We start from the raw sequence: 23,054 nt of genomic DNA, 5'->3' as shown, positions 1-23,054 counted from the left end.
AGGTCTAGCCCAAATTGCTTACTCATAGAATTATGGGCTAAACAAACAGTGCTTGTTTTAAGCCACTGAGTTTTGGAGTTATTTGTTTCATAGCAAAAGCTAATTGATATAGAGGTAATTTCCACATAAATTAGAAGACCGGGCCTTATTCCTGGATTGTTAACTAACCTATTTTATAGCCTTGGACAAATCCTTTCACCTTGTTGGGCCTCAATTTTTAAACCAGATAATCAAGGAATAATGGTAGACTAGTCCAGTGTTTTCCAAATATCATTAAGCAAACAAAGTCTTTCCTCAACTGATACTCTACAAGGAACCTCAATATATGAAACAGATTAAAAGGAACCTGCTCTGGTTCTTGAGGAAGCTAAACCCCATCTGTTCAATTTTCCTCTAACTCCTCCCTACTATAACCACCTCCACTCCCTGGAATGGTACCCCAGCAATCTGTGGATGAAGTCTAGAAATCATTGTGCGATTCAATTTTTCTAAGGCTTCTTTTCAGGCTAACATTCCATGATTATAGGCAGGAAGGGGAGACTTAGTTTTACATGAGTCAAGTCATGTTGGCCTTTCTAGCAACACTGCCCATATTATGTCGTAATTAGTCATTTACTCACCTATCTGTACCACCAGACTCTGAGCAACTGAACTATATAGACTGCTCTCCCATCTTTTGGAGTTCCTTCCCCTACCCTAGTGATTACCACATGCCCCTCAATGCAAAACATCTAGTCAAAAAAATGCCCTTACTTAGTTATATGGTTGGGTGGATGGATGGATAGATGGAAAATGAATGAACGAACAACCATATGAATGATAATCACCACTGAATTGATATGACATGATATAAATGGAATAAATAATAGTGAATTAAAAAGAAGCACATTAATAGCTTTCATATGTTATTCACAATTTTTCAAAGATAGAATGAATTTAGCCTTCTCCCTGAGTATAAAGCCAGGGCTCCAAATAACATTTTCAACGTTGTGAGATTCCTCTCGGCAAAGTCTGAGACAACAGTAACTAAATTAGTACATCTTGGAAAGCAACCCCAGTTATTTTTGCATATTCCTATCATTAATTTCTTTCAAGGGCAGGAAGCATCTCTTTTCATGCTCCTACCCTGAAAATACCAACCAGCCTCTCCCCAACTCCAACCCTATGGGTTGCCTTCTCCCTCTTAGCAGTTGGCACATGTGCCCAATGATTTACTTGGGTTCTATGTAAACAGAACGTTTTTGCAGAAATCTCTGCCCTTTGTCCACCAATGGTTTTCCTGGAGAAGAGCCAGAGAAAGCTCACTTCATATGCCACACCTCCTTTGGTTGTGTGAACATGAAAGGGGTAGTGCTCCTGGGGCCTCTCTGCAGATTTTCAGCTGTGTGCTGAGAGCAGGAAGCCCATGGGGAAGTACACTGGCTCAGGCCAGGGATTCTTCTTGTCCTCCTTTAAAGCTTCTGCTTCCTGCTCTAAGTTCTTAATGACTACCTTCCATTTAAAAGCATCTTTAACTTTAAAGGAGGCTAACTTCAACAGTACTGTAAACCAAGATAATCTGACCAGAAAGTAGTATGATGAATTTAATATCCTTTTTTTAAAAGGTGGGGAATGAGCATGAAATAAATGCAATCTGGGTCATAAATAGAAATAAATCCCAAAGAACTGATGCAACTTCACTGGCGTAAACCAAAAGTACTGATGTTTGGTGATCTTTTGAGTTTAAAGAGGTAAGGTCATGTTTCATTTTCTTGTTGTTTTATTATTTAAACTATGTGTCTCGATGGATGTATTTTCCCTGCCATGATGTCCTTTAAGGTTCCAAGAACATTCTGAATGCATAATAACTATGGAGTAGAGCAGGAATCTTATTTTATATAATCAGTACATTCCTAAAAAGTTACAGGATATCATTTTGTTTTTAAATGTAATCTTGTAATTTTAAAACTTTCATTAGCCTTTGTATTACACAAGTAACATGGAGATGCACAAAGAATCCACCCTTCTCAAAAAATAAAATTTGTCTATAACCCCACCTGCCAGCGATAACCTCTGTTAACATTCTAGAGCAGAGTTTTTAAAACTGTGGCTTGTGGCACATTAGGAAATTATAAAATCAACTTAGTGGGTCATGACCAGCCACCTTAAAATGAAACAGAATAAAAGAGAAGAGAAATTTATTTGAAGTAAAGTAGACTAGGGTAAGGAAGGATAGAATAAGATAATATGGTAAATAATAAAATTAAAAATAAATACATATATCAGAATGAACCATATAGAGAAAAGTTAGTATTGTTTAAAAAAACTATTGTTGAGGAGAAACCAAGATGGCGGCATAAGGTATACATACACCTGTATGTGTTGCCTCTCACAACCACACCAAAACTACAACTAAAAGACAAAATGACTATCACCCAGAACCACGGGAAAGCTGGCGGAGTAGAAGTTCTACAACTAGAAGAAAAGAAAGAAGGTCATTGAGACTGGGTAGGAGGTACAGAGGCTCGAAAAAGCAAAGGTACGAAGGCGCACGCGAATCGGGTTGGCGACTGGGTGCGCTTTTTTTTTTTTCAATTAAAAGCAAGATACAAGCTCCCAAATCCTCTGAACTCCAGTTTCCGGTGAGAATCTGGGGACCCAGACTCATACGGGGAGAAACTGGACTGTCTGGCATCGGGTCGAAAAGTGAGAGTGGCTTTCTCACAGAGGTGTAAGCAGGAATCATTGTTTACTGCTCTGGGGCGCAGGACATGGAACACGAAGAAGCAGAGACGCATGCTATGCTCTGGTGATTCCCTGAGACCACGCCTCACCCAATTTACAAACCCCCCTGAGCTGTGTGCAGCGGCTTTTGCATATGAATGGCCTGCCCTTTCGCAGCTTAACCTAACAAGTTGCAGCTGGGTCAGACAGCTCCAAAACTTCCAAACCCCAAACAAAGAGGAGAAATCTGCAGATCTCCCTGTAGCTCCTGCTGGGTGGCCTCAGGCAATACTGGACTTGCACCTCCTTGGAGAGCCAGGATCCAGTGTACATAGAGGTCAATGTGAGACAACACCAGATTTCAACTCCTCACATACATAAGTGACACACTCAAGAGGCAGACTCAGTGAGCACCAAAGCCCCACTGAAGCAAGTCCTTCCCCATAAGGTTGTCTACAGCACAGCAGTTCTTCCATTATAGACACAGCTGATCCTCACAGCCAATTGGCCTGAAGGTCAATTCTTCACAGTGTACCAACAGCAATCAAGGCTTAACTACAACAAGACTGTGCACACAGCCCACAAAGGGGTGCACCAAGAGTGTCCACCTCAGGTAACTGGGGAGGCTAAGCCACTGGGCCCTACAGGTCACCTACCACACAAAGACATTCTATCAACTCAGGGAATCAGCCAAAATGTGGAGACAAAGAAACATCACGAATGAAAGAAATGGAGAAAAGCAAACTACTGGATATAGAGTTCAAAACCACAGTTATAAGGTTACTCAAGAATCTTCTAGAAACCACCGAGAAACTTAGTGAGATCTCTGAGGAACTTAGTGAGACCTTCAAGGATCTTAATGAGAATGCAAAAAAAAAAAGGAAAAGGACCAGTCAGAAATTAAGCATACACTGTCTGAAATAAAGAATAATATACAGAAATCCAACAGTAGACTAAAAGACCCCAAGAATCAAACCAAAGATTTGAAATATGAGGAAGCAAAAAACACCCAACTAGAAAAACAAAAAGAATAAAGAATCCAAAAATATGGAGATAGTGTAAGGAGCCTCTGGGACAACTTCAAGCATACTAACATTCGAATTATCGGGGTGCCAGAAGAAGAGAGAGAGCAAAATATTGAAAACCTATTAGAAGAAATAATGACAGAAAACTTTCCCTACCTGGGGAAAGAAATAGACTTACAAGTCCAGGAAGTGCAGAGAAACCCAAACAAGAGGAATCTAAAGAGGATCACACCAAGACACATCATAATTAAAATGCCAAGGGCAAAAGACAAAGAGAGAATCTTGAAAGCAGCAAGAGAAAAACAGGTAGTTACCTACAAGGGAGTACCCATACGACTGTCAGCTGATTTCTCAACAGAAACTATGCAGGCCAGAAGGGCGTGGCAAGAAATATTCAAAGTGATGAACAGCAAGAACCTACAACCAAGATTACTCTACTCAGCAAAGCTATCATTTAAAATTGAAGGTCAGATAAAGAGCTTCACAGACAAGAAAAAGCTAAAGGAATTCATCACCACCAAACCAGGATTATATGAAATGCTGAAGGGTATTCTTTAAGAAGAGGAAGAAGAAGAAAAAGGTAAAGATAAAAATTATTAACAACAAATACATATCTATCAACAAGTGAATCTAAAAATCAAGTCAATAAAAAATCTAATGAACAGAATAAACTGGTGAATATAATAGAATCAGGGGCATAGAAAGGGAATGGACTGACAATTCTCGAGGGGAAGGGGATGTGAGGGGTGCAGGAAGAGATTGGTCAAAAATCTTACACCTATGGATGAGGACAGTGGTGCGGGGGTAAGGGCATGGGGTGGGGTGGAATCAGGTGGAGGGGAGCTATGGGCGGGCGGGAAAGAGGAACATCTGTAATAATCTGAACAATAAAGATTTATTTTAAAAATAAAAAAAAAACTATTGTTTCAGTTACATGCATCTACTGGGTCACAAATGTAAAATGTATTTCTCACTATGGATCATGATCAAAACATATTTTTAAAATAAGGATTTGGCATATATCCTTCCAGACATTGTTTCCCCTATATTTCTACATCTTTTTAATAAACATGCATTAGTCTGCATACTATTTGGTAGCAAGTCCTTTCAACTTTGGAATGTATCATACAATATTTCTGAGTGAACTAATATCCATTTGTATCATTTTAATGGCAATAGAGTATTTCACTGTTCCAATATGTAGTAATGTTTTTTTCTGCACTAATGTACAGTAACATTTGTTCAACCAATTTTCTATTGTTAATAATTTAGGGTATTTCTAATATTTCTTAATTATAAGCAATACTGAGGGATCTATACATTCTTTTATTTTACTTTCCCAATTATTTTCTTAGGTTAAATTCTTTTTATTTTTTTTTCTTGTGGAGGATTAGGTTAAAATTTTTAAATATATTTTATTTATTTTTTACAGAGAAGAAGGGAGAGGGATAGAGAGTTAGAAACATCAATGAGAGAGAAACATCAATCAGCTGCCTCCTGCACACCTCCTACTGGGGATGTGCATGCAACCAAGGTACATGCCATTGACCGGAATCGAACCTGGGACCTTTCAGTCCACAGGCCAATGCTCTATCCACTGAGCCAAACCAGTTAGGGCAAATTAGGTTAAACTTTGAAGTGAAATCTCTAGCATACATTTTTTTGTATATTAATTTCATAAAGACCAACAGCCTATCAGAAATTTTATACAAATGTACACTTCCATCAGCAATGTCTGGAACTACCCTTATGCCCACCCCACCCTCATTCCCACCCCAAACCTGACCATTATAATTTTTGCATCTTGGCCTATTTGAATAAATGGAAAAAAATGACAATTTATTTTAATTTGGGTTGATTAGTTATCTGAGTTGAGGTCATCCACAGCTAATTTACACTAGCTTTCAAGCAACACTATAGAAGATAGTAGAGTAACCACTGAACTAGAATAGAAACCTGTGTCCATGAAGTAAACTATTTGGGTTTAGGTAGTAAAGGCCTTGACATATAAAATGACTCCTGCTACAGAAAATTACTTGTTTTATACATTCAGTATGTTCTCCAAAACTATTAAGTTACAACTGAACAACCAATTACTTACAGCCAGACAGGCAGCCACTACCTTGCCCCATTACATGTGCTAATATCTAACAGCCATATGCCTGCTCCAGACACAGAGTAGGTACTTCTCAATTCGTGGGCCTTTTTGTCCAGAGGTCCCAACCCCAGACTTTCTGAGCATCCAAGGACCCACCTGCACATCATCCTTATCTCTTTTTTTTCTGCCTCTGCTTCCCCATCAGAAACTGTGATGAAGAGGCTATCCCAGTGGTGATAAAGTGGTAGTGATGGAAGGAACAATGTGCTGTATTTGAGGGGTCCTAGGTAGAGTAGATGGAGCCCCAAAACTGAAGACAGAAAGCCACATCTGAATCCTGGATTCAAATGTTAAACAGTGTGGTCTTAAACAGTGTGGTCTTAAAGCCTCCATTTCCTTATCCACACAAAGAATATTGTATTTTTAACACAGAATTTTGAGGGGTTGTGAAATAAGGTGAGAGAATACTACAGAAAGCAGTCGCACAACAAATGTTAATGGTATGTGTGGGGGGTGGAGGGGAATGTGCATGCATGTGTGTGTGAATTTATTTGATGTCTGCCTGAACATGTTTAGAAGAATCCCCTTGATAACACTCAATCATCTGAGACAAAAATTCAGCCATCTTCTAAAAACTGGAGGCAGAGCTGGCTACAGGAAAAAGTCAAAGGGATGAAGAATAAACTGTAGGCTGTGGTCTCAGCCATACCCTACAGAAGAGAATGACAACTTGGGACAAGCAGCAGGTTTAAGTAAGAGTTACTCAGGTCCTCAGAGTACATCTGGATTTTTAAAAGTCTCCTGTTCTGCACAAAGCTCTTTTGCATTTCACACCTGGTGAGTAAAGGAAAGCATATCCTCCCCCCACCAATCCCACCTGCAACTCCAACTTCACAGAGCTGTCTCACTAGGTCTCCAGTTCTTAAAAGCCAAAACTCAATTACATAGTCACTTTTACATTTGAAAACAATGTAGGTTAATGGTCCAAAGCAGCTCTCTCATGGAAAAATCAGCTCACCTATTCTCTAGTTAGAAAAAAGAATGAAGCAAAGTATAGTAAAGTTTAAAACCATGTTCAAATTTATCATAAAACCTCACTTTAGAAGGCCCAGGTGTGTGTCACTCAGCAGCATGGTTCCCTGGGGGCTTCTCACAACCATTTTTCAGACTTAACTGTAAAGGTTTCACAAACCTTCACACCCAAAGTGAACCAAACGTTCCATCAAAACACAAGGCAGCCGTGGGGCTGCCTAGGCCTCAAAGATGTTTCAGACATTCCCAGGATTTTTGGAGAGGAAGGCTCAGGCTGAAACATCACCCTCTCAGTTCTCTAATCATGGTCATTTCAAACCAAATAGTGAGAAGCCTGTGGGCCGATGGGGCATAGGGGGAGAGTGGGTGGTTATACCACTCATTGAGTCCAGGACTACAAACCTCAGCCAAGGCATCTGGGAAGCTGAGCCTATGTCAGAGGTTTGAAAGAAAGTCCTGTGGGCAATTTTAGAATTTGCTTGAGGCCTTTTCAACCCCCATAATCCACAAAATTCTGTCTAGCCAGGGTTGCTACTTTGTGGCTCAGATATCCAAGGTTCTGAAAACAGAGCCACAAGAATAGAGACCCTGTCATGGGAATGGAAAGGCCTCCCCCTACTCTTCTGAGGAGTTCTGTTTTGCCTAGATTTTGCATAAAACCTTGATAGGGACAACTAGGAAAGGCAACTCTCCCATAGCTCTACAGCTAATCCAACCAAGTGATTAGAGAACTCATCATGCTTCCTTCTCCATTCCCTCCCCAAGGAAAGGAAGCAATTTGAAAATCCCAAAGGATTCTCCTCACAGAGGAAGAGCTGAAGCAATGCCAATAAAGATTCAAATGTCAAACTCGGATTAAACAGAGTTTGCAAGTGATTTGAAACATGGCTTTGTGAAGAGCCCTCATCTGAGAATCAAAAGGTCTCATAACCATGCTTTAATTTAAAAGAGGGAGGGGGAGTTCTTTTAAATATATCACATTTCCTCCATTTCAGACCCCCAAACTTTGTCATTAGTGATCAGAGATAATATTTACATTACAGAAAAACAGAACAAAACTACTGCTTAGTCCAGAAGTCAAGGGAGAGCAAGGAATAAGAACAATCACTGTCACAGTCTTGAAGTATCTTATTGAAGGAGGAAGTTTTGTAAAACTACAACTCAGGCACTTTTTACCCAACAGAAATATGTAGGTACATTCACCAAAAGACAGGAACTAGAACATTCATAGCGGCATTATTTGGAAATTCTCCAAATGCCCATCAATAGTAGAATGGACAAATAAATCATGGTATATTTATATGAAAGAATCCTATACGGCAATGAAAAAAATGAACTACAGCTACATGCAACAAAACAAATGGGGCAAATAAATATAATTTTGAGCAAAAGCCCAGATATAAAATAGCATATACTGATTCCAAAACAGGCCAAAGTAATCTATGGCTGTTAGAAGTCAGGATAATGGTCATTCTTTGGGAGGTATGACTGGAAGGGAACAGTGGCAGCATTTCTAGAGGGCTATAAATGTTTCTTATTCCAGATGCTGTACACTTATTATTTGTGCACATTGCTATATTTATGTTATAATTAGATCTTTAAATTTTAACATATATATCATTTATATATGGAGAGAGACACACACAGAGAGAGAATGAATGTACTCTTTTGGTTTCAGGTAGCTTCCTAAATGCAGGGCTTGATCCAACCAAGCTGATCAGGCCACAGAAAAGTGTACAGAGCAACTTAGAAATAAAAGGTATAAGAGGAGAAGTAAAAGAGAGTGTCTCTTTGGTTATTTGGGTTTTGTTTTGTTTTTTTGTCCTCCTCACCCAACAGCGATTAAAACTTTGAAATGATAAATCAATTTTTAAAACCCCAAAAGTGTTTCAAGTGTACATTGACAGGCCATTAGTGCCGCTCATTGCCTTTACTCAAATATATTTGTAAGTGAATCCCATTCTCACTATCACTTCCTAGCCCATCATTGACCTGAGATTCGCTGGCCTTAGATTATGGGACAAAGGGTTAAAATAAAGCCACATAAGCACAACTTTATGTAATGTATTTTTCTTTGTGAAATTGGATTTAATTTTAATTAGCAAAGGCTAAAACCTTGCTAGATGAGCACCAGTGATATCTGATACCTGAGCAGGGTTCCAACATCTCCTCTCTCACACTGAAGGTATTTAACCCAAGTGAAACTGTTAGAAAACCTTGCAGGACATTCTTCCCAGTATCTCTTCCTTGGTTTGCCCACTTTCCCCCACATTGCCTCAAACTCTGAAGCATCTGTCTCTTCTGTTTGTGAAGCAGAAAGCCCCATGACTTTTCACATGGAAAAGGATTTTTGAAGTATTTATTTATGCTGCACTTTTCCCTCCTCAAAGTTAATCTCTAGAATCAACCTCTCAGTAAACATGTGCCATCTTGCAATTGAAGTCTTCAGGGGTGAGGAGGGGACTGGCTGAGGCAGCAAAACTCTGATGTGAAATTAAAAAGGGAAATACAGCTTTACTCACATTATTAAAATATAAATATAGGCTTGGGGAATAGAGTCCAGATGCACACTGGAGAGAAACATAAATATTGATATTATATTCTAATGAACATTATGTCTTACTGGCTGTCATCCTTCCTCATAGATACTAGTTCTTCCCTCTCTTAGATGTTTAGTATTAAAAATCAAGAGTAGCCAAACTGTATAATGGGTTTCTTTCACAAATTTAAATGCACTCAGATAGAATAATCAGAAATCAAATTTTAAAGAACTTTCTTCATCCTTCATCCAGGCTTCAAGCATCAGCATAAGCTAAAAACACAGTTACAAATTAATGTTCCCTGCCACTTAGCAACTTGTGTAAAAGCAACAAGTTATTTTCCCCATGTCTTTTTAAATGTTATTGTAGCTTTCTCTTAGAAAAACTTCTACTTCTAAATTACTCCTGGGGCCTCTGAGGCCAGATTCTTATCCTTGTCCCAAATGGGTCCTCCCTAAAGCTGAGCACCCAGATGTTATAAACAGCCCAGTATCATCAGACCAAAGAGAAGAAACTCCACTATTCCAAATGTCTTAGAAATCTTTTTTCCCCTCTCAATCTTTTTTAAATTGTGATATAATTGACATATAACATTATATTATTTTCAGGTATACAACATAATGATTTGATATTTGTATATATGGTGAAATGATCACCACAATAAGTCTAGTTAACATCTTTCATCACAGAGTTACAATTTTTTTTCTTGTGATGAGAACATTTAAGATCTACTCTCTTAGCAACTTTCAAATATACAATATACTATTATTGACTATGGTCACCATGCTATACATTACATCCCCAGAACTTATTTATCTTCTAACTGGAAATGTGTTCCTTTGCAAATCTCATATATGGAATCCATAGTTCTTAGTCTGGTCCTGTTGTAGAGTCCAGCAATTCCTGTAGAAACATATTCTCCCATGTCCATATTAACACAACAGTTCTGGTAGGGAATAGTGTGAGAGCACCAGAGTTCAAATATTGCTTTTCTACCTCAAGAAGTTATCTATCTGAAGTGAGGAAATTGTCCCTCTCTTAATAGGGATGTGGGTTACAGAGGTGCATACAGTTGTTAAAATTCATCAAACTACACAATTGCGATCCATACATTTCACTGTATGGAAATTATACATTGATTTTTAACAAGAATTTTCTTTAGAACAACTTCTAAGTTTTCCCAAGAGAGCAAAGTAAATTTAATCAATAAGATTCTAGAAGTGCCTATTTCCTCAACATCAGACGTGGCTTTACAAAACACATTAGACATATGTGAGAATTCTCTTTTGCTCCTCCTAGAAGGAGCTCAGCATATTATAACATCGTTTCCTTTGGAGCAAGTCTGGCCCAGTAAGAAGAAAGGAGGGCTTTCCTTTACTTCTCAACTTTTTATGCCCTTTTGTGTAGGTTGAATTGCCTAGCCCTAAACATAAAACGGAAAATGTCAACATCTCTAAGTTGGATCCATCTCATTACTTCCACCAAACCACCACCATCTCCCACCAAGATAACTGCCAGAGCAATTATCCTACTTAGTCACCCTGCTTCTACCCTTCCCCCACAGCTTCTTCCCTATACAGCAGCCAAAGTGATCCTTTTAAACTCTAAGTCAATCATGTCACTATTAGACTAAAATCCTTCCAATGAGTCCCCATTTCACTCAAAGCAAAAAGCAAAGTCTTCACAAAGGCCTCCTAGACCCTACATGAGCTGCCCTCCACCCCACTTCCCTGACTTCCTCTCCTCTGGGTCTCCTTACTCACTCCACATTTACCATGTCAGCCTCCTTACCATCGCTTTATCACACCAGGCATGATCTCACCTCAGGGCCTTTGCACTAGCTCTAGTTCCTTCTGTTGGAATGCTCTTTCTCCAGCTATTGACATCATTAACTCCCTCACCTCTTTCCAATCTTCCCTAAGATGCTGCTTCCCATTTAAAATTATAACCCCACTCCAACCCCTCACCTTGCTCTAGTTTATTTTTGCCCATAACTTACTATCTCCTAACATGTTCTGTAATCTCTTTAAATTATGTTTAATTATGTCAAATATCTGTGTTATGTTTTTTGTTTATGGTCTAATCTCTCTCTACTATAAATTTTTTGTAACTTTCTGAACATTGATGAAATCCAAGCGCCTAGAATAGTGCCTGGCATATAATAAATGAATGAATCTGGATGATAAGATTATTGGTGGATGTTTTTTAATTTCTATACTTCTTTGCATAACAAAAAGAGGCCACAAAGAACATTGAAATCTTGGTAGTCATCTGACCATGCAGAGGGATATAGCATTGCTTGGTCAGCTATCTCTCTTTCCCCCTGACCCAGCATTTCACAGATTTAGACACAGGTTTTCACCTACTTGGAAAAAATTTACACATGCCTCCCACTCTGCATGATCCAATTACAATACCAATAAAATAACAGCAAATAATTACCAGGGGCTCACCATGTGCCAGGCACAGTTCTCAGTATCTATGCACTTTGACTCCTTCAGTCCTGTCAACAATCTGATGCAGTAGGTTCTGTTTTTATCTCCATCCCAAAGGAAAATAAATATTCAGTAAATTGTCCAAAGTAATACAGCTTTGAAGGGGTGAAGCTGGGATTTGAATCCCTGCTGTCTAACTTCAGAATCCACACTCTTGACCATATACTTGCTTCTCAACAATTAGATAAAACTGACACTTGCCAACCTTACTCAAACTGAGCCTAAGTAAACTACAAAGGTCATGAATTCCAAACCTTTCCTTAAGACACAAGGACATAAGGTTCCCACCAGGTATCATAAAAGAAAGGTATAAGCTCTCTGATACTCTGCCTTTAACAAACCATGCATTTTGGACTCAGACAAATTGACTCTAAGACCCAGAGTCCCTTGAAGTCCAACAGTGCAATCATTCTATGGCCAAAACACCAAAGCATATTCTCCAAAATAAAGTATTTATCCATTATATACAAGAAAATTTAAAATGGCCCCTCTGATAGCTGGGAGTCCAGTTTGAGCCAGACTAACCTCATTTCCCTTTTGAGTAGGGTTATTAGACTGAGAGATCAAAGAAATATTACAGACGTATGGTATCTTGTTTTCGGCAACCATTTGACAATCACTCATAATGATAAATCTTGTGGGCAAGGTGGAGAAATGTGGTTTTAATGGGACTGTGGGGGAGCATTTGTGACTGCTGCAACAATGGTACCCAATGTATGTTGATTACTAGACGGACTACTGTCTGCCAATGAGATCTGGCCATCAGTCCATTTGAACAACAGTTTTATCAAAGATGTGGGTGATGGGCTAGAATCATGTTTATGATGTTTGCAGAGAGCAAAATGCTGTGGGCAGTAGCTGACACATTGAATCAAGATTTTAAACCATCATGACTGATTGGGAGTGAAAGAGCAAAGCAAGCAAGATTCAATTTAACAGAGACAATGGGGAGTCTTGTGAAATTTAAGTTCAAAATACCAACTGCACCAATGGAACAGAGGAAACCTCATGTAAAAGAACTGCCACTATAAAGGAAAGGAGTTCGTTGGGCCATAAGAGCAATAGTGCGCCAACAATATTCTGCAATGGTTAAAAAAAGAAGGGCCATCTTAGTCCTAGTGGAACATTCATATGAAGGAAGGAATGGTTCCATTCATGCTCTACATCTGTGGGAGAAGGCAACCAGTGTGAGAGTAAACAAGAAACTTGGCATTAAGAGGCCTGGTTGAAAGAACTGAAGTTGTTTTACCTGGGACAAAGTAACCTCTAGCCACTTAAAAGATATCCTGGATAAGAGATTGTAAGCAGATTCCAGCCACCGGAATTAAGACTAAAAAGCTGGAATTACAATAGGACAGACTTAGTCTCAGTGTAGATAAGAATTGTTTCAGAACAGGAACAATTCATCAATAAAGTTGGGGTGGGGAAGTCCACTTCCCATTCATGGGTGTCTTAGAGGGCATGGAAACCAGATGGGTTGCCATTTGGGACATCTTTAAAAAGAATCCCACCCTGGTTGGGAGATTGGATTCAATGGGTGCTAAGGTCTTTCCCAACTCTAAAACCCCAAGATTCTCCAGCTCTTATTAAATTCATTTTATTCTTGGTTAATTTCACTTGGATGGACTTAGGAACGTCATAATAAATTAATTTTTTAGCATATGGATGCTCAAGTCCTCGGATTCCTATTTCAGTACAATCAAACCTTCTCATGTTTATTAATGGATTGAGGGATGGACATTAATGTCAAAAACAAAAAGTTGTCATGCCTGTCTTTTTCATTCAAAAAGATGAGCTAGACAGGGTTGCTGTCCTTTGTGGGCTTGTGGTATGGTAGGAGGGCTCTCCAAAACCTTGTTTCAATAAATTTAGACCTTAAAATTAGAGCTTTACATTCAGAAACTATTACTACTTCATCATTTTTTATTTTAATTTATTATCAAGATGTGATTCATGAGGAATTCTTGATGCAAAAAGAACTTTTAGGAATGCTTGTGATTGATGGTTTGTTCCAGGCATACTCTTCCCATGCTTCTTAATAGTGTTCTACAAAATCTTGTGTTCCAGTATTTTAATAGAGTAAAAGGAAATTAAACTGAACTGTCAAAACAAAATTCCCACATTTGAAATTGTCTTTGTCCATAAAACTACAGAGCATTATATGAAGTCAATGGATCCTTAAGATTCTTGGGCTAACATGGGACAATAGGAGAAATTTCATAGACCACGGCATTTTAAAGGTAATGCCCATTAAATGTAGACTAGAAGCTCTGAGACTGAAGATGTTTCTGAGAGCTTATGTGGAATTTATACTTTCATGATGGCATTGTGTGGAAAAGATCTCCACAAACAGAAAGAAAGAAATCTTGCCCTAGTAGGTTTTGCTCAGTGGTTAGAGTGTCGGACTGCGGACTGAAGGGTCCTGAGTTTAATTCTAGTCAGGGGCATGTGCCTCTGTTGGGGGCTTGATCCGGGCTCTGGTCAGGGCCTGTTCAGGAGGCAGTCAATGGATGTGTCTCTCTCACATTAATGTTTCTCTCTGTCTATCCCACTCCCTTCCACTCTCTAAAAATCAATGGGGAAATGTCCTCAGGTGAAGAGAGAGAGAGAGAGAGAGAGAGAGAGAGAGAGAGAGAGAGAGAAGCAATATTGTTACTATCTTAGCAATATCAGCCCAACAAGAATCTCAAGGATTTCCTAGGTAAAGTAGTTCTGTAGTTTTGATTTAAGAGCCCAATCCAGTACAACAAAAAAAGTCTAGAAAGAAATGTGTTGCTGTGAGAAAATTACAACCATGAAATATTAACCTTTGAAGATTGCTTTCTTCTCAGTTGTTCTATGATGGGTTTAAAAGCAGTTTTCAATGGAGCTGTTAGGGTCTCATAATGCCTCAAAAATTTCGCTGAGCAGAGACAAGAGGAAAAGAAACTACAGTTACTGAAACATTAAAAAAAAAACACCCTACATGAGCCAGTTTGTAAATGGTTTTTGCATGTAGTAGAATGAACAGAATGGGGAGGAAAAGGATCATCCTTCCAAAAGCAGAATGAACCCTTGATTCGTATTACCATAACAAGCCAAAATGACCAATTCACCCAATATGTGACTTCCTAGTTTCTTTCCATGTTTAGCAGTTTCTGTGTCTGCTCAGGTAAAAATTATGCTTCTCAAATATGGAAGCTTGGATCTCCCAGGGCCATCACTGACCTCATTTCACAGGATGATAAACAATACTCTAAAAGGCTGGCCAATGAACCACTAAGGAACTGAGATGGTGTATCTTCATCATCTTAGACTTGAGTTCCTCCCATGCCCCTCACACTCCTAAAGCACGAAAGTTCTCTTTTAAAGGATAGTAAGTTATTTCCAGATCCACTGCAGAACACCTAGGAGTGGTCAGGCATGTGGCTAGCATAATAATTCTGGGGAAAGAGTTTAAGGAAAAAGAGCGAGAAACATCACCTCTACCATACTTCTGGCCGTAGGTCTTTTCCCTCACAGTTCAAAGATGAAACAAATTGTTTTGATCTGGGTTCCCCCAGACCCTGTGAGTACAAGTTCAACCACAAGTAGTTTATGTGGGAGGTGTCCCCAGGAACCAGCCATAGGTGAGTGAGAAAGTGAGATGGAGAAAGGAAGGAAGGCAGAAAATACATGGTGCATTATCAAGTAAGTCACCACTGTGGGCAACTACTAGTAGAACTCAGTCCTACTGGGGAACTCTGTGAATAGAGGGTATAGAACATACCTCAGAGTTATCTAATCCAAAGGGCAAAGAAGCTTGGGTGTTCAGACACCAATGCCCCATCCATCATTGGTTGAGTGCCAGCATTACACTGGCACCTCTGGTTTTCCCTGTGTGCATAGCCAAGCATGGTCCATTAGCCAGAAAAAAAAAGTCCTAGGCAGAGTCCCAGGAGTTTGCAATAAGCAGCCTTCAGCATGAGAGATGAGGAATATAAACAGAGCACCAACACTGTCTGCTGTTCAGAAGTAGAAAAGCTAAGATAAAGGTTATCACAGAATTCTAGAAAACTTATAGGTGAGCAAGGAATCAGGTGCAACTTCACAGAGAAGATGATGTGTTAGCTGAGTATCAAAGAATGATCTTGTAGGAATTAGCCAGTGAAATGCTCCAGAAGGAAAAAGTAGTATATTCATAGGCATAAAAAAATGAGAAAGCCTGGCAAGTTCGAAAACACCCAGTAGTTCAGTATGACTGGATTGGGGTATAAAATGGAGAAGGCATGGAGGGCCAATGGGTAGAAAAGCAAGAGATGAAGCTTGTCAAGTGGAGAGAAGCATAGCGAGAAAGGTCTTGATTTTAATACAGAAATTCCCTGGATTTGTGCAGCAATGCACAAAAGTCTAGTGCTTGGAAAAAACACTGTGGACTCAGACCCGGATCTCAATTCCAGGCTCTAGCAGTTTCTGGCTGTTGCCACCTGAAGCAACTTGCTAACCCACAGTAAAGTGGTAAAATAATTGTTCCTCTCTCATAGAGTTAGTGTGAAGATTAAATAAGGTAATTCACATAAATATCTTAGCACAGGACCTGGCATATAGCAGAACTCAATAAATGTTAATTGAAAATAAAAACAATCCACTCAATAGATGGCAAAAGTGTCAGTGTAGTGCAATGGGGAAATAATGGTCTTTTTGGTAAGTGGCAATGGATCAATTGTGTATCCATATGGAAAATAATTAATGTTGACCCCTATCTCACACCATTTGCAAATATCAATTCCATTGGAATCATGGGTCTAAACAACAAAGGCAAAACAAAAGACTTGTAGAACATAAGAGAATATCTTCATGACCTTGGAGTCAGTGAAGAATTTAACAATAAACAGAACAGAATAGAAAAAACACTAATCATACAGAAAATGATTGATAAATTACACAACATAAAAAGAATTTCTTACCAAAAGACAACACTGAGAGTGAAAAGGCAAATCACAGAGTAAGACAAGGTCTTTGCAATTCCTATAGCTCACAATGACTCATATCCACAATATATAAGGAACTCCTACAAGACAATAAAAAAAGATGCAAAGAACCTTATCACAAAATGAGCAAAAGTCTTGAGTAGGTAATTCATAAGAGACTATCCAAATGGTCAAAAAATATATATGAAAAGGTGCTCAATCTCACAAGCTATCAGAGAAATTCAAATTAAAACCACAATGAGCCCTAACGGGTTTGACTCAGTGGATAGAGCATCAGCCTGTGGACCGAAGGGTCCTGGGTTCGATTCCAGTCAAAGGCATGTACCTTGGTTGTGAGCACATCTCCAGTAGGAGGTGTGCAGGAGGCAGCTGATCGATGTTTCTCTCTCATCGATGTTTCTAACTCTCTATTCCTCTCCCTTCCTCTCTGTAAAAAATCAATAAAATATATTTTTTTAAAAACCACAATGAGATTTTTATTACCTACCCACCAGAGTAGAAACAATTAAAAAGACAATAACAGTGTTGGTGAGGATGTAGAGCAACTGGAACTTCCATGTATTTCTGGGAGTATAAATTGGTACAACCAGTTTAGAAAACTGTTAGGCAATAGCTAGTAAAGCCAAACATACCCAGCCACTTTGACCACACAAAAGAGCTATGTATACATAAGCTCATCAAAAGGCAAATAAAAATGTTTCTGGCAAAAGCCCTAAAATAGAAACAACCCAAATGGCCATCAGGAGACTGGATCAACAAATTGTGATATATGCACACAATGAAATTTTATTCAGCAATGAAAATGAACAATCTACTGTAACGACATGGAAGAATCTTGCAAACATGATGTTGGGTGAACACTAAAAAGTATATACTATATGACTCCACTTATATACTAAAATTCAAAAATAGGGAAATCTAATTGGTAAATGTGGATGTCAGAATAGTGGTTACCTTTGGGACAGAGATAGTGACTGAAAAAGGGCCTGGGGTGCGGGATGTTTCAAGATACAGTAATGCTTTATTTCTTGATCTGGGTGATAGTTATATGAGTTGTTCACTTTGTGATAATTAGCCAAGCTGTACACTTATGATTTGTGCACTTTTCTATAGGAATGTCCAACTTTAATATAAAATTTACATTAAAACTCAGTAACTAAATATAATTAACTGCAAAAAGCAACGACATTAAAATGTCTATGGATGAACAGCTTGGGGTTGAGTCCCATGAAGTAATTTCCAAAATCTCAGGTTTTAATGACTTGAAGTGGGCTTACTTAAGTTTATGACCGTAAATTTCAGAAGGCTCTCAACACAGACAGGTAATTTCCTTGTACTTTCTTAACCCATTCATGTTCCCTCCCAGGGACAACATTAACACCTTGCGTTCTTTTCCCAAATTACCAATACCCTTGCAGCTGATGACCTCACCAGGTTCTTCACAAAGAAAACAGATGTAATTGTATAAGAACACATCCTGCCACCATTGGTTCACCAGCCTACGTGCCTATCTGCCCATATCCTCCAATACCCATGGATGGAAGGATGCTTTGATCCCTTCCCCTCTCAGCTTCTCAAGCTCTTCCATCATTATCCAATTCTTTCCCCAGCATGATCAATTGCCCCCTCTCTGTGGAATCTAAAAGTGCCGAAACATCAATACCTTTTAAGAAAATCTCCCTTGACCCTGTATTCCCCTCCAGGCAATGTTCCATTTCTCCACTCCCCTTCAGAGTAAACTCCTTACAAGAGTTGTTTGTGGATGCCATCTTCTCTTCCACCTCTCTTGTTCTCTCTTCACCTTATTTGGCCTCCATTTCCACCTCTCCACTTAAATGGCACCTACTAGGGCCATTAATTACTTACAAGTTACCAAATTCCATGGCCTTGTCTTAATGCTTATCTTACTCTTGGAAGCATCTGACCAAGTTGATTTCTCCATTCTTAAAACACCTTCTCCTGGCTTCCATCAGACCATACTCTCCTGATTTTCCTTCTAGCTTGCTGGTTGCTCTTTCTAAGTCTTTCTCCTTCTCTACTAAACTTCCAAAGTTGGACCGCCTAGGCTAAGTTCTGCCCCCCTTTTCTTCACTATCTACATTGCCCCTAGCTCCACGGATTCACATACCATCTCTATGCTTATGTCTCACATTTACCTTCCCAGTCTGGACCTCTGTCTTGGATTCTGAATTTACGCATCTAATGGCCTAAGTCTCGAGTTAACATAGTACAAATAGAAAAATATTGATTATATCCTCCCAAAATAAAATACCCACTCTTCCATTAGCCTTACCCATTTCTGGAAACTGTCTTCTACAAGTTGTTTAAGAAGAAAAAAAAAAAGAAAAACTAGGAGTCATCCACAGTTACTTCTTTTCTTCTCACTCCCTGTACCAAATCCAATGAATAAATACTGTCAATCCTAGTTCCAAAATGAATTCAGAATCCCACCAGTTTTCACTGTCTGCATAACTACCTCCTTAGTCCTAGCCACCATCACCTGTCATACTAACTGGTTTACCAGACTTCAGACTTGCCTCAAGAGTGACTTTACTAAAATATATGTCAGATCATGTCACCCCTGCAAACTGTCTCCCCTTTCCCACCCTGAGCCTGTCTCAGGGCCATGGGAAGCAGCTGTCCAAGGATGAAGCAACATGAAGACTGCATGTGGAATGGTGATCCTGGTGGGAAGGCTATACAAGGAGTATGGAGTCACCCAGACACCTTCAAAGGGAAAGAAAAGGGAATGTGGGTCACTTCCTTGAAACTCCCCTAGGCCATAAGCAATGCTAAAGGAAGATGCATAATGTAGCAGATAGAAGCCACTGGTACTCTACCCATAGCCCTTCCCACAGGACCCCTGCAGACATTCCTATATAATCCCTAGGCTTTTCCTACCTCTCTACCTAGCCTAGCTCAGCTAGGCGGAACCCTAACATAGAGCAGGCCAAGAGAGCCAGGGAATTCATACTCCAGGTTCTACCTTCCCTCAGTGAGGGGTGGAAGTAGGTGGATAAATATTCCAGCTTCCTCGCTCCTCAGTGGAACACTTCTGAGGTATGTGCTGTGTTGAACCTGGGTTGCCCACAAGCTCACACCGTGCATGAGCTTTCCTCCCTACACTGTCCCACTTCTATACTCCCTCCCCGTGCTTTCTGACTGCCCTCTGAAATAAACCACTTACACAGAAACTGTGGTCTCTGCCACTGCATGCTGCCAAACCCCAACTATGACACACTACTAGTATTGTGCCTTTCCTTCCAAAGGTAATGCCTTCTATGACATCAAACAAGAACAGTGTTCTCCGAAATTCGTATGGACAAAAGAAGAGGGAGGTCTGGACATGAAGTGTGGAGATAATATTTCAGAAAAAAATAAAAAATAATAGATTTTTATGTCTATCCCTGGAGTTATTTATTTATTGATGTATTAATACACATAGAGTATACTAGTATGTTCACCATAGACTGTTCGCACACATTTAAAAAGTTCTCTTTTCTCTATTAACCATTAGTTTGTACTCCAAACAGTTAAAAGGACTTGAAACAACTGTGTCAAATCCCATGTACATAAGTGCCCACTGCTGCCTCTATGGAAAGAGAGAAGGGGACCCAATCTGCCCCAGCACTTTATTTCATTTGTGTGAAATCTAATTTAAAGAGCAATGTGTGTCACACCACACACACACACACACACACACACACACACACACACACACACACACACACACACACGGGAAATGTACGCACCACTCAACAGTCTGCAAAACTTCCCTCCAGTTCTTTTGAAGTAAAATCACCACTCACCCCAACCGCACTCCCCAGATATCAGCGCTGTTGAAAGTGAAGGGGGCTGTCCCTGCTGTGTGGTTTGAGGTAAAAAGGGAGGCAGGATTAAAGTGCTCATTTCAAGTCCCAAAAGTAAAATACGACTTGGCCTAAGGCAGTCCTAATTCTTTCCAGAACTCATCCCCGGAATTGCCCTTTTAAACAACCAGTCATTAACCCAACTCTGGGTCTTTTATAGCTGCTAAAACCTATCGCGCACATCATTTATTCATTAGGCTTATTATTGTTGTTATTGCAAAAAAGCAGCGAATTCCCTGGGTGGGGTTCAAAGAGTTTTTGTTGTTGTTGTTGTTGTTTTGTGTGTGTGTGTGTGTGTGTGTGTGTGTGTGTGTGTGTGTGTGTTTGAGTGGGGGCAATCTGCGAGCTGGGTTGCAGGGCAGAGGTTCCCGGAAAGGATGCAGGGAGAGCTCCCCCGCCCCGCGCGCTCCAGGCCACCGCGCCGGTGCAGCTGCTGCAGCAACGCGGGAAGCTTCTTATGTAAGTCAGAGCCGCTGACATCACCTTCGCTGAGTGTTGCAGCGGGACTAGGCGCCCAAGGACCAGAGCACCGGCCTAGTGCCTCCGCCCACTTTCTGCTCATTCCTAAAAGATTCCCTCGCAGCCTGATTTGACTGATCTTGCGCCAGGGGACCCTCCTGAGCGCCTCTCAGAGGGAAAATGACACAGAATGATATGTATTGGGAGCCCTAGGGTGTCGCAAGAGTGAAGTTAACAGGCAGCAAAGATGCTCAGGGGTCTTCCATATGCGTGCGGATTTGGGCGACAGTACCTGGGGAGAGGGGGGCGCCTCTTGTATCCTTGAAGAGCAGATAACACAGAGTGTTATTTAGTAGGAACTTAATGCTGTTCAGGGCAGAAGAGATGGCCCAGGGGGCTCGCCTATCTCCCCAGGGCCCGGGACACTCCTCCCTCCATGCCCCTCCCGCGGCCTCTCTGGGCCACAAGGTTGGAGCAAAGTGCTTCAGAGTTCTTCTCTCCAGGAGGCAAGAGGCGCCATGCTACATCGCACAGGAGCACAAGGCACAAGTTCGGGGCTCCGCGCAGCCCCTGAGGTCACAGTAAGAGTGATAAAACCGTCAAGGCGAAGCAGAAACCCTAAAAAGACACTCACTACTCCTGGAGCCCCCAAGCACGAGTGGGGGTGGGGTCGGACTACAGGGCTCAGGTTGGGCCACTGGAAACCACACAAGTTGCACCAACCCTCGCCCCACCCCCACCACCGGGAAGGGACAAGGAAGGTGATCACCAGAGGTGAATGACAGACCCCTGTGCCTCCTGTGTCGCCAGAAACGTCCCCTTTCAGCCCTTGGCTGCCTTTGAGTCCCGAGGCCGCCCCTTTAACTTTCTCCCCTCTGCTTCTGCGTCCCTGCAAACTCTCAGCACCTGGAGGATCGGGGTGGGTCCCAAGGGAAGGGAGGGGTGGCGAGGCAAGAATACGGTGCGAGCTGCAGTGGGCGCGGCGCCGCGGGGCTGGGATTGCGGCGACCGGGGAGGGCGGAGGGTGCGGCGCAGGAGCGGAGCGCCGGCTGGAGGCGCGGATACTCACGCACTGTCTCTTGCTTGGGGTCCAGCGTGCCGAGGACGCGCTGCACGCCGCCGAGCTTGCCCTGCAGGGCCCAGACGCGGCGGTGGGTCAGCTGGATGTCGCTCTCGAGCTCCTGGAACAGGCTGCACGCGTGCCGGGCCACGTCCGAGAGCTGCCGGAGGACTCGAGCCAGCGCGGCGTTGCTGACCGCGCACAGGTCCAGCATGAGCAGCACGGCCGCGGCGGCCGCCGAGGGCGCCTCGCCAGCCGCGGACGCCGCCTCCGGGGCCCCCGCAGCGCTCTCCTCGCCCGCCGCGGATGCCTCTCCGTGTGGCGGCTGCGCCTGATCGGTCGGAGGGGGCAACGGGGGTGGCGGCCCGGAAGGTGCAGGGGGCGCACGGGGAGGATCCTCCGGCCCCGGCTCCACGGCCTTGTCCCGTTGGCTGGGCGGCTGCAGGGGCGGCGGTGGTTCAGTGCTGCCTCCGTTCGCGTCCTCCGCTGGGCCGGGCGGCGGGCGCCGTTGCCGGCACAGCCACTGCGGCTCCACGATCCGCTTGGCGAAAGGCATCCCGCGCTGCCGAGCTGAGACTTTCTGGTCTCCTCAAAGCGCCCCCTTGCAAGCTGGGAACCGGGCGCGCCCACCTGGGCGCAGAGGGGGCAGGAGTCAGGCAAAGGCGCGCTGGGGCAGTCCGGATACGCAGGGGTCTCCTCAATTCACCTGGCGTCCTCCTCTTCCCCACCCTCCCTCTAGCAAATCAGTGTACCCGCTCCTCCTCCGGGTGCACGTTCCAGGGGAGGATGACAAGCGTGGGTCACAGAAATCCTGGGGTGAGCCT

The 23,054-nt window shown here is 41.7% G+C and overlaps 1 protein-coding gene across 2 annotated transcripts in view; it reads right to left on the bottom strand.

Moving 5' to 3' along the window:
• Window positions 1–22,786, bottom strand: part of NHS (NHS actin remodeling regulator) — a 365,870-nt gene extending 343,084 nt beyond the window's left edge. For both annotated transcript variants that reach the window (XM_008154944.3, XM_008154945.2), the window contains exon 1: window positions 22,240–22,786. In XM_008154944.3, the coding sequence (XP_008153166.2) occupies window positions 22,240–22,786 (547 nt within the window). The remainder of the gene's footprint in view (window positions 1–22,239) is intronic.
• Window positions 22,787–23,054: the final 268 nt, after the last annotated feature.

The sequence above is a fragment of the Eptesicus fuscus genome, chromosome 1 (genome assembly GCF_027574615.1).
Source record: "Eptesicus fuscus isolate TK198812 chromosome 1, DD_ASM_mEF_20220401, whole genome shotgun sequence".
NCBI classification, from domain to species: domain Eukaryota; kingdom Metazoa; phylum Chordata; class Mammalia; order Chiroptera; family Vespertilionidae; genus Eptesicus; species Eptesicus fuscus.
The sequence above is the reverse complement of the archived record's forward strand: the minus strand, read 5'-3'. Positions and strand labels throughout refer to the sequence as shown.